This window comes from Lampetra fluviatilis, chromosome 3 (assembly GCF_964198595.1).
Source record: "Lampetra fluviatilis chromosome 3, kcLamFluv1.1, whole genome shotgun sequence".
Classification (NCBI taxonomy): Eukaryota; Metazoa; Chordata; class Hyperoartia; order Petromyzontiformes; family Petromyzontidae; genus Lampetra; species Lampetra fluviatilis.
In genome coordinates, this window is record NC_136277.1 from 25,670,119 (window position 1) to 25,689,103 (window position 18,985).

Genomic DNA, 18,985 nt, shown 5'->3' on the forward strand with positions numbered 1-18,985 from the left:
GTTATTATTTCGCTTCTACGTGACTTTACCGAAAGAACCAAGAAGATGAATCCCTGCAGTCACGAAAGCTTTAAATCGAAAAATAGAATCAAATACTGAAGGTTTTTTTTTATTGTTTTCTACATGAAGCAATAACAATCAAAGTTACTGGTCACATTGTTAAATATACATATGTTAATTTTCATAGAAAATTAATTTATTTCCATGAGAAGCAGTTCACGTAGCGGTTAAAACTTAACGTATAAAAAGAATTCTATAAATACTTTACTTCTACCCATTAATACATTTGGTACAATTTGTAAATTAAATCGACAGGTTAGAACTGCACGTATTTGTAAAAAAAATACATCATGTGCAATTTGATGGAATAATTACATAACTATAAATATTGTAAATCTCATACGTTATAAAGTACATGGCGAAATGGAGTGTGTTGCACTGACAGTGTGGTTGTTTCAGTACAATGCGTTCAAACAGTGGAATGTGTTGCACATCACAAATCTTCTTCCGTAACATTTTACATTCGGGTCTGTGAGAGATCTTTCAAAGTTGCTTGCGCTGTCTGGACTGTGTTGGAAAGGGATACAAAAGAAAACACCAAAAAAACATGATCACACTGGCGAATCATATACAACAAGTCGTTTACATTTACTTAAAGCACTTACTTCAAGCACGATATGCTGCATAAGATAAGTTATGAAAACACAAGGTGTAAGGAAATCGTTTAATATTACATGCACCATTCTATGTGCGTATTGTGAACATACGAATTATATGTTTATCATGCGTGATTAAATGACCCGTGGCTATCATGATATACGCGAATAACCTCAAAGCCATGCAATAACATTTACCTGTTTGTAGACAAAGTGTTTTCCTGTTGCAGGTAGATGTGGATGGTTAGAGCTGGGTGTTAATTGCCTCTGGAATCTGAAATAGAGGAGCATAGGACATTTACTCTACATAATGTAAACAACCATATCACTTTATCTCAACATATGAATCAATGCGCCTTATCTCTAAATATCTAACGATATGCGTCGAATCACCAGTTCAGATAAACTATTACGAGCATGAATTAGGCATTGAATCGTGTGGCATAATTGATTGTTTGCAATGCATGGACATCCTCTTTAAATTTGATTAATAATCAAGAATAATGATAGAGTGGAAACCAAGGGATGGAAAACTTCCCAGGGGGGACGTTCACCACAGAGATGGAGCAATGAAATCGGCTCGTGTGCTGGTGCCATGGTGATTTAATGCATTGCAGGCTGATGGAGCAAGCGAAACTGCACGTACAAATTCGATTAAATATTTCTTTTTTTACAAAAAATCTGGAGAAAAAAACATTAAGAAATGAGCAAAGGTTTATATCACTATGGTGAGCTAATCAAATTGCTGTGGGGTTGGCTGTGATATCGTTACCAACATTGTGGATTTAAAGCAGTAAGAATCAAGTGAATGCCATGGCCAGATGCCTTACCGTGACGGCCACTGCTATGTCTGCCTTTGATGGGTCGAGAGCATTCGTCGTAAACGCATCATTCAAGTAGGCATATTCCACACGATTATGCTTCTTTTCATCTGTGAAAAAAAAAATTAAACGTTAATTCACGTATACGCAACATGTAATGTAATTGATGTGCGCATACAGAACTATTGAGACTTCATACATGATTTCCGTGTTGCATAGAAATGCAATACTAGGTTGATCAAAACGTTAGTTTTCTTGATTTTGATTATTAAGAATATGTTTTGAATGATTACATAACCATTAAAATGCAAAGAGCTGCAACAATATCAACTGTTGCACATCGTGGTCTGTAATGTATGTCCGTATGTTGAACTTCTTCCGCACCGTTATGTAGCCAAAACGTGCTAATCGGAGGTGTGGATGAATGAATCGATGCCTATGACCAAATCTCCAAGAGCGTGGTATATTTTGCCAGAACACACAGCGCTAAGCAGGCTTGAGCCTGGACCAGTGCTTGGAGTGATGAGCACCGTGCACAGGATGTTGTTGTGGGCCAAGAGACTAAGTGGTAGGATGCAGATGGATAGTGCAGAAATATGTTGTTCAGTACTTCTATGCTCCCTGCCTTCCCCACGACATGCATGGTGTGGGGAGGCCCTCATCCAGCAGTGGAATGACAGCAGGGGTCGTACGATGACGTGTGCATGAATTGATGTCTGCGCTGTTCTGGGGACATCACGTGTTTTGTTTTTAATGTAAGCAAGTGTCTGCATAGCTGACGACGTGCGCATGCATTACCAAGGTCCTCCATCTCGTCCTCCTCGTTGGAGAAAAACTCCTCCAGCTTGTGCGGAGCCATGAGATGAGCACCAATCACGAGGCTTCCCAGCAGCAAGCAGAGCACGGCTGAGAATGCAGTGGGTTGGTGGGGAGGGGGAATTAGTAAGAATTAATAACACGGTTCAACAACGGCGGTGACACCATGTAATGGCAGGTCAAGGCACGGCCGTGCGTGTGCCACGGTGGCGAGATGTTCACTACCTCGCCTGGTATACAGGAGGCCGTAGGTTCGATCCCCACCCTAAAGATGCCTGTATATTTGGAGTTTGCGTGTCCTCCCTCTTGCTTCAAATCTAGAATTCCTCCCTCTTGGTCGTGTGGATTTTTATCTGGTTCCTCCGGTATTTCCCTCCACATTTAAAACACGCCGTTGCTATATATGTCCACATGATAATAAGCCACTTCGTTGAGCTATTATGTATGTATATATAGCTTTTAGTGGGCTTTACTTGGTAAAATACATTTTTTAAAGTGCTTGCACGAGTCACTCCTGCCATAAAGAGCCTCCAATAGAGGGAGCTCTCGAGGGCAGTTTTATTCAACTATTATAAACTTTATTATTTTAGCAAGTAAGGCCTACTGAGCTATATATAGCTCTTTTTTCAGAAGTAACCTGGCCACAAATTAAAGCCCAAAAAACTGGCTTATCATGTGGACATTTAGAGCAGCCAAACACTCTAAAACATGTTTTAAATGTGGAGGAGAAAAACCGGAGGACCTGGAGAAAAATAAATGCGACCACAGGGAGAACATAAAAAAAAAACTCCAAATGTACAGGCGTCAGAGTCGGGATCGAACCCACGAGTTCTTGTACACCAGGCGAGGTAGTGAACATCCCCAACTCTTTCACACTGTTTAGACGTCTTGGAAGCGGCAGAGAGTACCCACACTTTACCACACCACACGCGAACTGCCAATCAACGGATTTTGGTGGACAGAGGTGAGTGGATTGAATAAACTTGCACCATTGTTTCAACTGCTGTCGGGGAGATTACGACTATTACGCCATCGTAGCATCCCTGACATTGGATAATACGAGGCGTATTTATACTGTTGGCTACAAGGTTGGGCAGTAATCTATGGTCGTCTTTTATTATTAACTAGGTATCGCTAAAGTTTTCCCTCTATTTTAACTTCAATGGGATGTGTTATTTCCGATGACATATATACATGTTTCGCTGTAGCTATTCAAATAAGTAGAATCAACCTTAGTTAAAATCAATTGCCAAAGCCAGGTTTAAATCCAAGGCTACTCTAACATACTCTTAGGTTTTTTCGGTAAAGTCACGTAGGTAAAAAATAAAATTATAATTGATAAAAGTAAAATAAAAACTGCTACTCTAACACACCAATAGCTGCAAACGATTTATTAGCAATGCTTTAATAATCAAATTGTAAATTGTCGTTAGGTCAGGTGGTTTTAACAATCACCCACTGTAAATAAATCGGTGGGATTTTGATACAAACGGGTGCACAAGTGCAGTATTGATTAGCGTGCCATTGCAGTCATTCGTTCCGTGCAGCGTTTAACAATCGTTTCTTTTTATATTCTTGGGTTTTTTTCGGTAAAGTCACGTAGGTAAAAAATTTATAAAAGTAAAATAAAAATCACGACGTTTCGGAGGCAACACAAGCTTCCGTCTTCAGGTGGAACCGTCACAGCACGATTGCTCGAGAGCGTGCTGTGACGGAAGCTTGTGTTGCCTCCGAAACGTCGTGATTTTTATTTTATTTTACTTTTAATAATTTTAATTTTTTACCTTCGTGACTTTACCGAAAAAACCCAAGAATATGAATCCTTGCAGTCACGAAAGCTTCAAATCTAGAATCGTTTATTTTTTGTTCTTTCTTGTTCTACACCATTGTGTCCAACGCTGTCCTCCGCTTACCGTTGGCGAGCGTGAGCCAGAAGCTGTATCCAAAAGTGGTTTGCAGTGAGATGCTCTCGAGTCCCAGTCGGGTTTGGCAGACCGGCGCGAGGCGCGTGCATCCGAAGGAGATGAGCGCCGTCACCAGGAAGAAGCCGGTCATGAGCAGCGCCGCGCCGCCGTAGCGGAGCACGATGACGAACAGCAAGTTGGAGAGGGCCCAGCAGACAAACGCCACCCTGCAACGGTTGGGGTGGACGCAGCGCGGAAGGTGGTTTCACGACGGTGCTCGATTTGGTCGTTCGCGAATGCACGCGAGAAGAGCCAAAAGTCGTGGGAAGCATTTACCATCATCGGATGTTCCTTAAGAAAAAAAAACTGGCCGACGCGTTTCCTCGATGTATCCACCCCCGCGGAATGGTGGCGGTTGGTACACACGTGATAATACTTGCAGATGCTGTTAAACCCTCGCAATGGTAAACGAACAATAGAATGCAATTTAGGTTTGCGTAGCATGTAAATGCGGCCACAATCTATCGATGCTGTGCAGAAACTGGCCATTTTTATTTCGTAGAAAAGTGCAATCGGTCATAGAGGCAAAATAAGGCATTGAGCCGAGACAGGGAGTCAATAGAATTGATGGCTTTTGAGGAAGCGAATTTCTCACTAAAGGTGCACCGTAAAAAACAATTGGGGTGGCTGATGTGCTGTCGATGAGCTTTTTAGGCAAAAAACTTTGGCAAGACTTTTTTACTTCCGCAGAAGTTGTGCGCCGTACAGCTCTCCGAGGCGTTTTAGAGTTTGTTGCGCGTGTTGTTTGCACGAATGATGCTCACAGCAACGTGCGGCGAAACGTCGGACCCCTTGCCGAACAGCTCGCGGTACGACCCCAAAAAACACAGCCTCCGGAGAGAGACCCCCAATTTTTTTTGTACTTGGGAGTTAAAACCACACGCTGTATGGAACTTAACCGTACGACATCCGCTCGTGCATGTTGGGCAAGCAACAAAAATGCTGCTGTGGCCTCACCAAATGAGCGCAGAGGCGTATCGCCCCGCCTGCGCGTACTGGGACACTTTGGCGCAGGCGCTGTTGCTGCCGAACGTCTCGGCGAGCTGCAGGATGGGCACGGGAAGGCCCCTCTGAAGAGCATGCTGGTAGTCGCCGTCGATGTTGCCGGATTGCCAAGTGAAGCGCTCGTTGTAGTCGATCATCTCGTTCAGCTGAATCTGCGGAGTTCCTGTGGTGAAAGTGACGGTGTCAGAACGCGATTCATAAGGAGGTTTGGGCGGGGTGATATGACCGCGCGTGTCATTTTTGGGCTTGACCGCATCGTTGGATGGATTGATTGAGGCTCCTTTTGCATGATAGATAAATATTAGATTTAAAAGAGATGATTTACCTACCGTATGGATTAACAGATGTGAATCACGCTGGTATCCCTACATGCGTTGTCAATCAATCGTTTAGTGCGATTAAGGCTGGATTGCAATATCTCCCCCATGGCATGTCAATAACACTGACTTTAAAGGAAAACAAATATATAATAGCTGACGTTTTGGGTAATGGCCCTTATTAATGGCGACAGCCCTTCTTCATAGCACCTGATGATGAATGTGCTATGAAGAAAGGCCAAACGGGACCTATTATACAGATTTCCTTTCAAGGCAGTTTTATTGACGAATGTCTTCACATTTTTTGTGATGTTTGCTTGTGCACCACTACCAATGCAGCATCACCAAATAGCATGCGTTCTATACATCACCCTGCATAGTGTCTTTATGAAATGAATATCACTTTGGGAAGTAAATATTGGTCGTATTTAGACAATGGTCCTTGAAAAATGAATGTGGAATCTGCAGCATTGGCTTGGCATCAAATGGAGATTAGCGCTGCCACTTTGGACGGAGACGCTTTATTTTGTTGCTGAATACTTTTTATACATTTTAAATAATTAGAAAATAGAAATGATATGCATTGCGGGTGTACGCGTGAATGCAAGTAATTTCTCCATTGGCTTTATTGACACACATACACAGGGGGTGAATTACTTGCATCACTGATGATCAGGGGAGTGTCTATTTGTAAGTGTTCAACATAGGAATTTAAATGTCTGGCTCACCCTGCCCTACGAGTGAAACCAATTTATTCTCTGGGATGCAATTTTGGGTGCCCAATTTTTACGTTATTTATTTTGACTCGGCTATATTTATGCCAAATTCCAGCTTTCTATCCCTTCTAGACAATCTGTAGTATTTACATTGGTCATTAAGTAGTCAACGTATTGCTTGAATCATTTCCAGGACATTAATTATGCTTCCCGTTAATAACAATCGTGCTGTTCTTCTTACGTAGTAGGTCTTAGGTGCAGCATGCTTCATGGCACGATGTAGGTTTTCGCCATTGTGCTCGCATAGCTCTATGATGGGTTTCTCAGGCTGTGCATTATAACATGCGGCGACACGTCCAAAATCGTGCCAAAACAACACGCGGGAACAACCTGCAAGCACACGGTGGGTGGATGGGTGGGTGGATGGGGGGTGCTGTGTGTTTCGTAGGCTGGGCGTTATCCGGTACCTTTCAGGGTGATGTTGAAGCCGTGCAGGGAAACGCCGAGGCCGATACGCGCCTTGATGGTGCTGCCATCCGCCACGCGGTACTCCGTCTGTGTCTCCACGTGGCCGACCTCCCAGTGCGTCTGGAAGTTCACCACTGAAGCGGGTGGCGGCGGGGGAGAGCAGAGTGCCATCGTTCGAACGTTTATCTCCACAGTGCGAACCGCGTTTGCCACTTCGGATTAACTGCGTACAGGCTAATGCTCGATGTTGCACAAGCAACACTGTATTGTGGCACTAATGTTGTGAACACTTTGTGTTTTTTTGCAATTCGTATGTATATCGCGCTGTTGTAAATATATCTTTCCCAAAGCTTATCTGTGTAGGTAAGCTTATCATTAATCGCGTCCCATCTTCACAGGTAATTAAAGTTTGTGGAATTTATGCAATGCGTAAAGAAACGTTTCGGATTTCTTACCGACTATCATGCATCCGATCAGCAGGCTGAGGAGCACTCGAATGAACCAGTAGATTCTCTGCAATCACAGATACATCAAATGACATCGGAATGTTATAATACGTTCAAATACACATTCTATTACAAAAGGTAACTTAATTTTCGTCGACATGTAATTGATGGAACAAATTCCACGCATCAATAATTGATAAGATGTAGTTTGTACATAATGCACAATGAAACTCAAGCTTTGCAGAAATGAAAATAATTGTAAATTTTATTATTTAATCGCAGTGTGCAAAATAGCTAAAGCTTCTGACCATTGACTGCACTAACCCATTGCCATTCCTATACGAATTATGAAACCATTTATACTGTCTATGTTAGTCGATGGGTCTTAATTATACGTGCATTGAGGATATATGTGCTACGGATAGTGGTGGTGTGACTTTTGAGAAGAGGCACAGAATTAAAGTGCATGCAGATAAAATAAAAAAAATCTGGCCAGCCGACTCTGTATAAATAAATGTGACCCCTTTGGTTTTTAAAAACAAAATAAGTGTAGGTGAGAGTTTAACAATATGTGGAGGGACAATGCCTGATGATTTACCGCTCGGCCTTTAAACAAAAGAAGTGTATATTCTTGGTTCTTTCGGTAAAGTAATGTAGAAATTTTTCTATTTATTAAATTAGTATTTTTTATTTTAATTAATTTCGTGACTGAAGGAATTCATATTCTTGGTTCTTTCGGTAAAGTCACGTAGATAGAAAATAAAAATCAAATTTAATTACAAATAAATAAAAAAGACTTTTTAATATAAATATTTATTTATTTATTTTCTCTTTACGTGACTACCGAAAGAACCAAGAATATGAATTCCTGCAGTCGCGAAAGTTTTCAGTCACAATTTTAAAAGAAGTGTAGGTGAGAGTTGAACAATGTTGCGCGGCGAAAGTGCCTGATGATTTACCGCTCGGCCACGGATGCCCGGCAGGATGAGCAAGAAGGCGACGGCGAGGACGCAGAAGACGACGATCACGATCAGCTGCTCCAGGTCGACACCGGCGGCTGTACGGCGCTCGCCGTAGAACGGAGGGAAGCCATCTCCGATTGTCATCTTCGATTTTGTTACCGGCTGATTTGAGGGCGACCTGCGCAATGAAACCCAACGCTGTAATTACGCCTATGCCTTGTGGGGGGGGTGGTGGCTGATGGTATTGGGGAATTTTTACCGCGCCAAACATCTCAAGGGGGGGGGGGAAACTCGAATTCCTGAGGAAAGTCAGATGCGCCAATTATCAGCTCTACTTAAGATCTGAATGAACGTAATCGTAATAATCGAATTCACATAACACAGCTAATTAATATCTCTTATCTCTGTCTTTCTGGCATGCATCGTTGTCCACCAAGAGTTCATACATTTAAAGGGGAGGCTCGCAAACAGAATTTCTTAGGTTGCTTAAACCGACTCTGTGTGTTTAGGCACAACCGATCCAAATGCCAAAAACAGCAGTCCTAAACAATAGCTGTAACTCTCTATCTCTTCTAATTACATGCATATAATGCGGTGTACTTGCAATGGAAGTCTACGTTCGTTTATTGCTGCCTGAGGATTTCATTCGGAGTGTTATTGTTTTAATCCCTCCTGCGGTTGCAATGAGCTTGGCCGATTGTAGAGCCGCGAGACGCGTTTGGAGTTACTTGTTTGCATTGGGGGGCTTTGCTATTGAGAAAGCAGTGGAGCGTGAAAGCTGGAAAAGTCTGGAAGGGGGAGTTGGCTACTTTTTTTTTTTAAGTCTCGCACCTCCGATTAGCACGCTTGGCTACTTAGGGTGCAAAAAAAGTTCAATATCTCTCTAGTTTATTTTACCAGGGTCGGCCCACTGAGCTAGAAATCTATTTTTTTCAGAACGCAGTACATGCATACATCTTTCAGATTGTTATATTGTATGGTTGGTGAAATGCAGTTTTATGTGATGCGACTGGAAACTTGGGGCTTGTTTTTAGTTTTGTATGCGAAGATATCCGGCGGGAGGTCAATGTTTCGTACATGAAATACGAACAATATAAATGTAGAATTACAAAGTGGGCATATTAATGACACATTCAATGATGAAACAGCAACCTTACATTGCACACACACATTTTGTGTTCAATCTAAAATGTTGTATAAAAAACATCACTTGGACAGCTGTATTAACCAAGCCTGATGGGTAGCACTCGACGTTGATACCATTTACTGAAGCCCGCGTATTGAATTCATTAGCTGTTTGCTAATTAATGTGGGTAGTTAGTTATAAGTGCACTCATTACCAAAGTATTCGATCCACTTTGTCGTCTATATATCACAGTTCAAGGTTATGCACGAATAAAGTTGGCTTCATTATCTTTAACATAGCCGTGCTTACCTACGTAATACATCTCATTCCTAAGCTACTTTTAATGTTTCGGGAATAAATACAATCGATAACAGGGTCGAGGTTTTGTACCTAAGTTTACTTCGTAATATAACTTTAAGCATTGGTCATAACCTTTCTCAAACTAAGTACTGTGTCGAATTGTCAAATGCGTGTTGTCGTGCAGTTTTGTATGCGTGTTAGCTATTGTCCAATCATCCCCATGTGAAATGGTTAGCAAATGTCGTTTTATTATTCTACACAGTTTCAAATAAAAATTTGTTTAAGCCCGCTTACATTTTTTGCAAAAGCGATGCGTGGGCAATTAACCTGCATCAATAAGAGCAATCAGCAAAGATAGCCTAAGCTTGAAGGCCACCCAAATCTTTTGTCGTACCTTCTGTTGCGATGTAACGACAAGATTTGTTTCACGCATATGTTTTAGTATAGAACGATGGTCAAAACGCATATCGGTGTGCTCGTGATAATGTAAATGTGTTTTTTAAAACATACAAGTTGCAAGAGAATGCACTACTGCACTAACTATAAGCTGAACTTTTTTAAATCTCCATCCACACGAAAAGCAACGCAAGCTAATGTCTGATTATATATGTTTAAAATATAAGTACTGTAATAAGGAGAGTGGACAACTTGAAAGAAGTCCATTCGGTATACAGTGTATTAGTCATTCCTTACATCACATATCAAATTAAAGGCGATGAAGCAAATCGTATATTTAAGCGAGGAAACCGGTGGTCTGTGTTAAGTATGCTTTTTTATCTTTACGCAATTTAACTGTGCCACTTTGCATTCAGCGTGCAACGCGTGTGTCAAGAGACCGTGTGACCACGCAGGTTCACAATCATTGCCAGGTGTCTGAAACCATGTGCGTACGTACGCACAGCATCGCGAGTTGGTATTCTTATTATGATTACTATTGTGAGGCGCGGTCGGCAAAAAAAAAGAGCTCGCTTCATATTGCCTGCAGGTGGCATTAGGTGAGCGTATTACGACAAAAAAACGGGTATCGTCAAATATTGAAACAACAGAAATGAGTATGGAATCCGCTTTAAGTGTCATTCGTTGCAATTGTAATTCAAGTTGTAGCCAACGTGCTGCAAAGTTAGAGTCAAATGTCGATGACATCTGTTTAATCCGAAACTGAATGTCCTTTTTTGTTGTCGATACACATCGACAGAAAGACAACTTACTATTGAGACCAATCGCTTTTGCCGCGAAGCTGCGTCTGTGTGTTTCAATGAACCCAGCCATCCACCTCACGTGAGTGGAGGCACACAACACATTGCCGTCGGATTGTCTTCGTATTGTTATTCAGTATCACGTGTCAGAGCCACAATCACATTTTTTTTCCGATAACAGTTAAAGCTCCTAAAATAGCATTAAACTGAGGAAATATACGTTGTAAATTATCACAGGGTTTAAGTATATATTTTTGGTGGAAAAAAAAATCGAGTTTTCCTCATTCGGAGAAAAAAAAAAGAGAGACGTCGGTCGGATTGACTTCACGTTCTAGATTTGAAGCTTTCGTGACTGCAAGGATTCATACTCTTAGGTTTCTTCGGTAACGTCTGGTGCCACCCCAGACTTACGACGTTTCCCTGTTAAAACACGAGTGTCCTAAATTGAAGACATTGAAGAAGAAGAAAAAACACCTACGAATTCTAACAGTTTGAGTGAACATAAATATGGCTCAGTACCTGAACGCAACAATGCGCAACTGTTATTCTCTCGGCTCTGCGATTCGACGGGGATCCTTCCTCTGTGAAGTGTGCGACGTACCTGGATCGTAGTAGTGTTCGTCTTGACTCTTGTCGCTGTTGGTGGTCGTAGTGTTCGCCTTGACTTGTCGCTGTTGGTGGTCACCGGCAGTGTTTTATATTCTCCAACTGAAACTGGGTCGGTCAATAGCTGTCAATAAAGTGACCTTACTCCCAAAATCGGTGCTCCCCTTTATAGGTCACGGAAACAAAGCGATTTGAATATTGATGAAGTCACGCATTCGTCAAACAATAAAACTAAATTTGCATCCAAGGAGGAGAGAGGGGGTTGGGGGCGGGGGGAAATTCTGCCAGTGCGTGTGGAGGGTGGTGCTGAGGAAGGTGTGGAGGGGTGGTGTGGGAGAGAGATCGAGGGTCGTTCAGATTGGTCCAATTATTTGCCTCTCCCTTTCTTTATTTTAGTGTGGAGCCCAACTCACACTCGAGCTACGTGAGAACGGATGCGGATGGACAGGTGAAGGTTGGGCGCATGTCTACCTAGCCCTTTAAAACTCCCCGCTTTTTACACTCCCACAGAGATCTGCTATCCCTATTGCCGGGCTACAGCGCACTCGGCACAGCACGAGGTATTGTGTTTAATATTTTACACACACCCACACACACCTACACACACGTCGTACATGATTGTTAACTGCCTTGTAAAATACCGAGAAAAAACACCCTTGCGACTACTACCTTGTTATACAGCCGCATTTAAAAGGGTCAATTGATTTCTAAAGTTCTTCCTCTTCGGAAATGTATGCGCCGCTTCGCTCATTAAGACCATTAAAGTCATCGGCTGTAGGCGTCAAATTTGCTTCCTGTTGGTGGCGAACGGCGCGCACATTGGCTCCAAGCAATCGGAGGACTGACCGAACGAAACTTTGTTTTATTTCAGCATTAGTAGGGCCCCGCTGAGCTATTGCGAGTTTTAATTTATTTCATATTTTTTTTATCTACGTGACTTTACCGAAAAAAACAAAGACTATTGCGAGTTGTCTTTTAAAAAAAACAAAATAATTCAGAAGCTACCTTGGCCGCAACCGTCGGTGGGTATCGATCGACGCTCATGGTTTTGCCCCATGTTGCCCGACGTTGAAGTTGTTTGCGCCCTCTGCCTTAGTTGGAAGCGCGCGCGTGTGCAATCGGACGCTCAAGGCGAGCAATTGTCAGCTGCGGTGGCAGTTAAACGGCGTGCGCAATTGCGAATTCGACATTTCGAAACGGCGCTCGCTCGCTCGCTCGTGTGTGTGTGTGGATGCACCATTACTACGTTTGGGTCATTCGCACGCACGCGGCACACGTCCTCCCGCCGCGTCCGTGCGTGCGAGCGAGCGAGTGACGCTATGGGACGAATCCCACCCTCCCCCCCCTTCTCTCTCTCCCCCCCTCCTTCCAATTAACACACATAGAGTACACATAGGCTGTTTACAACTGTTATTTTTAACTTGGACTTAACAACAACGGCTCGAAATAGACGCATTGCCGTAGGCTAAAACGATAACTTTGTCCAACCTGTAAACATTTTATTACACACGCAAACTGAGCCGAGTGCCCCCCAATGTGCGTTCTTGAATTCGTTAGCAATTGCCTTTGTGTTTAGTTGGCATGGACATTGCATAGTTTATTGATACGAGTCGGTTTTCCCCATTCCTTTATTATATAGTCGGTTTTATGCAGAATAGTACCGATATAAAATAAAATAAAGAGCTGGAGACTACAATATACACCATGGGGTCTGATAAGAATTAAAATGTATACATGTTTTGTCGATGACCAATTTCTAAATTGACGTATGAACAGTTACTTTATCGTCGCTTTTGAGCAAGACAAGACAACCCCTTAAATGACCAAAACGTATGACTAAACAAACACGTGTAAATGAAAAGTAATTTCATATAACGTCCACTCGCTGCTGGATGCGTCCACACGTGGTGTGTCCACCCTTCGGGGTCGTTTATCCATACTTCACCACGCTTGTCAGTTTTGGGTTGGCGCAGGGCTATGGTCCCAGACCCGGTGAAGATATCACTCGCCACCGATGTTTTTTCCGTGGTCTGTGACCTGTGTATTCGCCTCTAAATGTGGTCCTACGTGTTGGATAGGCTGCACGCTCACTACAAAATGCTATTTTAGCCTTTCAGCTTTATTAATCTCCATTTAGGAAATACATTATTATATGGTAGTGATAATGCTGCGATCAATCTTTGAAAAACGTTTTATTGACGGCACGTTTGTATGTGTGTATGTTGAACTTCTTTCACACGGTACGTAGCCAATCGTGCTACAAGAACAAACTAAACTCAAAAAGGAGTTCTAAAGAAATTCGTTTTCAATTTTGATGTCACGGGGAGGTTTTGCAGATGTATTAAAAAACGTTAAGTCTCTTACTCATACTTTGTTGCATGTGCGCGCGTGTGTTTTTATCTTATTTCCCATTTTATTCTTGGGCAGCAGTGGTGCAGAGGTTAGTGCACTGCGCTGGGACCTAATCCGACCAACTCGCTTCCAATTCCCGCTTACGAACAACATCAGTGAGGAACATATTCACCGGTCCCGAGCCCCAGCTAGGTCCACTCAGCTTTAAAATAAGTGCCTGTTGTGGTGAATAAAAAAAAAACATCCGCCACTGGGGAAACAAATGCGGCTGAGGATGGAGCTGGCTCGCCACCGCGAGATGTTATCCCTCTCGTTTGGTATGCATTAGTGCAGTGGTATTCAACGTGGGAGGGGTTTGGTACGTGGCAATGTTCCAGGGGGTACGTGAAGTGATTTATATAAATGTATGACATTATATCGTACGTGGGAGTCATTGGTGAATAATCATGTACGAATATGCCAATATAAAATGAATGAAACTGAAACATTTGAATGCATGTGTGGACCTACAACGGTGTCAACAATGGTGGGTTTCCAAGAGCGTCGAACTGAGTGCGAACAAATTGCGTCACGCATGCAAAGCGTTCGTTGATTTTGCTTTATTCGCTTGCAGTTTTCAGATAGTTATGATTCATATTCTCAGGTTTTTTCGGTAAAGTCACGTAGGTAAAAACATTAAAAGTAATTAGTCATTACTTTTAATGTTTTTACCTACGTGACTTTACCGAAAAAACCTGAGAATATGAATCATTGCAGTCACGAAAGCTTCAAATCTAGAATTAGTTATGATTCCTCACAAAATGGACAATTGGTTAAAATAATGATGTTCATTATTCATTCATTTATTTCCAAGAACCACGTTGGGTCAGGCAAGGGGGTACTCGGTTGAAACTAAATTCAACAAGGGGGTATCGTAGCCAAGAAAAGTTTGAGGACCACTGTACTAGTTCATGGGTTCGACCCTGACCATGACGCCTGTATCTGTGGAGTCTGCATGGTCTCCCCGTGGTGGTCTCGTGGATTTTTCTCTGTGTCCTTCACATTTAGAAACGTGCGTCTTAGATTATTTGGCTGCTATACATTCCCACGAATGATGTAAGACACTTCGATGAGCTATCACGTGTAGCCAGGTCACCTCTGAAAAAATCTAATTGTTCAGAGTGGCCTTTTACCTGGTAAATGAAAATAAAATCATCTTGCACCATGCTGGCCTAAGTCTCGCGAACAACACTTGCCATAACAGGAAGCCCTGTAGGTCTTGTCTATCTATACCAGGGGTAATTAATCTTTTTTTTGTATTTTCCAACCTACTTACGAAAAACAATTGAGAACCCATCAGTGAAGATGGAAATAATTGATTACCTACCTGCACGGATTTTCTCGTTGGTAGTTTCTCATAATAATCCGTGGGTATTCACCCAAAATGTAATTCGGCGCTCGAATGCAAATACATCTTTGAGGAATTTAACAAACATCCCCAGTGTGATTGGACTATTAACACACATCCAGAGGTAATTTTAAGAAAAACATATCAACCTGTCTAAGACCCAGGCAGCATTTCATTTGAAAACATAAATGTGCTTTATGAAACACACCGTCGTAAATACAACCGTTTTATTAAATGCTCCCAAGTTTACAAAGTTTCCCAGTCGACAACTAATTTTGGCTCAATTAGCCCTGCAAGTCGATGAGTAATCGTATAGGGCGATCCTTGTATGCTATCACATCGATTGTTTAATGTATGTATGTTGAACTCAATGGGATATTTTTTATCTTACTTGATTCCCTCAATAGATTGAATACAGTATTGTTAAAACGATGGCTTCATATCTGACGTAGTACAGCGTGTTACAACAGTTAATAAGGGCATTGAGATTAGTGGAAGGCATGTGAGAGAGAAAAAAAAACAGGTTTTCTCTATAATTTTAAAATTGCAAGGTCACTGAAAGGCGGCAACGGTTTGTCATTTTTTACCTACGTGACTTTACCGAAAGAACTAAGAGTATGAATCCTTGCAGTCACGAAAGCTTCAAATTTAGAATTGTCAGAGTCCTTCGAGCCGGGCGGCGTTGGCAACCGACGTGGACTAATCGCCACCTGTTTCCATCTGCACGGGGATTGAGTGCTGCCCCTCGTGCGCGTGTGTTCCCTCCTCTGGGTTTCCTCCCACAAGTCGTCTACGTTGGGAGAAACGTTTTAACTTCAAAGCTCACACGGAGGACCGTCCTGAAAACGAGTCCAACGGGTGGCTTTGCTGGATAATATAATTCTGTAAAAAAAAAACTTATCCAGCAGTGGATCGATCGTGAATGATGACGCTTTGAGAGGGTTTATCTGTAAAACTAACACCTCTATGTTTTGTATAAAAACTGTTAATGTATTGTGCATTGTTTTCCTGCTTGTGAGAGAGCAACCAAAAGTTCACCCTTGGGCCACTTAAGATAGAAGATAATCTGTAAATATATAGACTATAGACAGCCTCGTTAAAGTCCTTTGTTAACTGCTCTGCAAACTTTAAGGTGTTTGCACAATTTAAAAAAGTACACCGCGCTTAACTCTGATTAATTGACCGGTTGGGAATTTCCATTTTTGACTTTTAAGATCTATTTGTAGGCGGGTGGTTATACACGCCAGTAAATTTATACTTTAACTGGCAGTTTATAAGTGTATTTACTGACATAGGTACGTGCAATGTGAGCTCCAGTGGGTATATACGTACGGATTATCGTCAGTTTAAAAAATGCACAGCAGGAAAATATTGAAAACTCGTAGATGTTACAAATGTCAATTATTAACACAAATAATTACAGTACGTATTTAGCCAGGACGCCTCCTGCAAAGAGTGCTCATACACGTGTATGTGCTCGGACATTACTTGGTATAGAGGGATGAAACTCGTATAAATTATATCTTCATCATATGCGGAGTTTAACTTCTATATTTGGGGTGGGGGGCGGGGGGTCCACGGGTTCACTTTGTCCCTCACATTAGGAATCGCGGGTGCATACTATTTATCAATTTATTTTTAATGTAAATTATAAGAAACTAAAAAATAATTGATAAAGGTGCCCAGTTTGGGGGGGCCTTGCCCCCCCTGTGCCCCCCCCCCAAAAAACGTTGCCCATGATCTTTATGGTGTTACGATGGCACGATGTTAAATATTTCGCCTGTTATACAGGAGAGCACGAGTTGACACCTGCATATTTGGAGGTTGCATGTTCCCTGTGTCGTCGCATGGATTTTTCTCTAGGTCCTCCGGTATTTGGCTGCTATAAATTTCCACGTAATAAGCCACCTTGTTGAGCTATCATTTGTGGCCAGGTCACTTCTTAAAAATAGCTATATAGCTCAGCGGGCTTTACCTGGTAAAATACAATAAAAAAATAGTTTCGTCTTTAATACGCTTTAGCAGGGCTACGTTGGTCTCTTTTTGGAACGCTCCGAGGCTGACTTTCAGTAGAGCTCATCGGCAAAAGGCACATCCACTCGAGTACAACGTGTTCCATCCACAATAATCCTCTATTAGTGTAGCCTACATCTCGACAATCCCACGAATGCAAGACAAAGCTAGAAGAATGTGGCGTTCCAAAATAATTGCCAGGACTGTGATTCAGACCGTTCTGGCTGAAATTAAGCGTTGGCAATAAGTGTGCGCGTGTTTAGTTGCATTTACGTATCTCAAACTGCTGTACTTCTAACGATGTATGAACGGGATGATACCTTTGTGTGTATTTTTCTCACAGGAACCCACCCAGACTGACACCGAGCGGCTCTTAAAGTACGGGATTTCCCGGCTGACGCGCACTTAATGGCATCAACCCGGCTTCTCTCTTTGTGTTTACTCTGTCTGTCCGCAGCAGGTAAGCTGTTTATATTGTCCCTTTACAATAAACAAGCGTCATTGATTCTAGATTTGAAGCTTTCGTGACTGCAAGGATTCATATTCTTAGGTTTTTCGGTAAAGTCACGTAGGTAAAAATGTAAAATTTATAAAAGTAAAATAAAAATAAAATAAAAATCACGACGTTTCGGAGGCAACACAAGCTTCCGTCTTCAGGTGGAACCGTCACAGCACGATTACTTGTGATACAGCTATCGTGATTCTGAAACCCGACTGAGTCAATGACGCTTATGCGTCACTGGCTCAGTCGGGTCATTGACTCAGTCTGGTTTCAGAATCAATGCGTGTGACTACATTACATATTATGCCGGGCTTCCCGACAGCTCAGTGTTTTATTGACATGGTCTCACGCCTACAGTTCCTGTCCATTTATGCTGCCGAAGTTGCGCTTTGGTCGTTGGTCGGTCACATGTACTGTCTATATTTTTATGGTCGTAGGAATCATCATCATCATCACCACAACACATTTATTGCGTTTCATGTTACCGTTGCATACGTTCCTGTGGCACTATTGTATGAATGTTTTTAATAACTATGTCTCATCGCCATATTTAGCTTCCTTTGCTTAAATAATGAATCCACAACGCCTGCCCGCGGTGAATGTGAAATATTGTATTGTTTTACTTCAAGACAGATTATACAGGAGATAATCTTGACAAATCACTGCCAAAGATTTGAAATTGTTTACAGATTAAAACCGGTTTAACGCGACGAGTAGGCGCCCTATTTCAAAAATGCATCACGAAGTGACCCGCCTTGTAGCGCATGGAATAAACATTTTTTTATAGATTAAAAAAACCCTCAATTATTTCCTGCTCACGACCAACATCTGTGTCGATTGGTATCCAAACCGGTCTTGGGTGCACTCCCTTCACCCACACCCGACCCGCATGGTGAAGTATGGAAAAACAACTCCCCATGACCGAAATGGCTAGGCGAGACGTTCATCCAGCAGTGGATTGACGGAAGGTTGAAAACGGGATGTATTTCTTGGCGAGCATTTTAACGCAAGTGTCTGCATTGTTTCCGTCTGCAGATTGCCAGGTCCAACGTTACGATGGGTGGTACAACAATCTTGCTAACATTCATTGGGGAAGCACAGGTAACGGTCACTGCAAAACCGCACCCGGTAATGATTGTGTTGCAAGAGGGCAATACTACTGCCATTGCAGTCCGAATGGCAATCGTCTGCAATTTGTCAAAAGTAAAAGCACGTGATAGTTAATGAATGTTACATTGTGTCATCGTTGTACGTGACTCCGTGCTCAACAAAAGTGACGTCGCCTGATGCCGTGTGACGCACGGCCGTTCTTCTGACGCCTTACTCTCAAAT

General features: G+C 42.3%; 2 protein-coding genes across 2 annotated transcripts in view; one reads left to right on the top strand and one right to left on the bottom strand.

Moving 5' to 3' along the window:
* Positions 1 to 239: 239 nt before the first annotated feature.
* Positions 240 to 11,531, bottom strand: DUOXA2 (dual oxidase maturation factor 2). The gene is made up of 10 exons (XM_078879448.1): positions 11,395 to 11,531; positions 8,169 to 8,349; positions 7,219 to 7,276; positions 6,763 to 6,897; positions 5,215 to 5,425; positions 4,207 to 4,424; positions 2,276 to 2,383; positions 1,487 to 1,587; positions 855 to 930; positions 240 to 567 (listed from the first exon to the last, which is right to left on the bottom strand). Exons 2-9 carry the CDS (start codon positions 8,313 to 8,315, stop codon positions 901 to 903), a joined length of 1,008 nt encoding a protein of 335 aa, XP_078735574.1. The 5' UTR covers positions 8,316 to 8,349; positions 11,395 to 11,531; the 3' UTR covers positions 240 to 567; positions 855 to 900.
* Positions 11,532 to 18,633: 7,102 nt separating this feature from the next.
* Positions 18,634 to 18,985, top strand: part of LOC144949529 (dual oxidase 1-like) — a 31,910-nt gene continuing 31,558 nt past the window's right edge. Inside the window, exon 1 of the mRNA XM_078879458.1 lies at positions 18,634 to 18,754. Within this exon, the coding sequence (XP_078735584.1) occupies positions 18,634 to 18,754 (121 nt within the window). The remainder of the gene's footprint in view (positions 18,755 to 18,985) is intronic.

Bases quoted from the DNA above. Each gene is read 5' to 3' on its own strand.
- DUOXA2 (XM_078879448.1), bottom strand. From the start codon at position 8,315: ATGACAATCGGAGATGGCTTCCCTCCGTTCTACGGCGAGCGCCGTACA. The intron at 4,425-5,214 runs GTGAGGCCACAG...CAACCGTTGCAG, and splicing joins TACGCCTCTGCGCTCATTTG to GGTGGCGTTTGTCTGCTGGG. The intron at 931-1,486 runs GTAAGGCATCTG...CCTCTATTTCAG, and splicing joins ACATAGCAGTGGCCGTCACG to ATTCCAGAGGCAATTAACAC.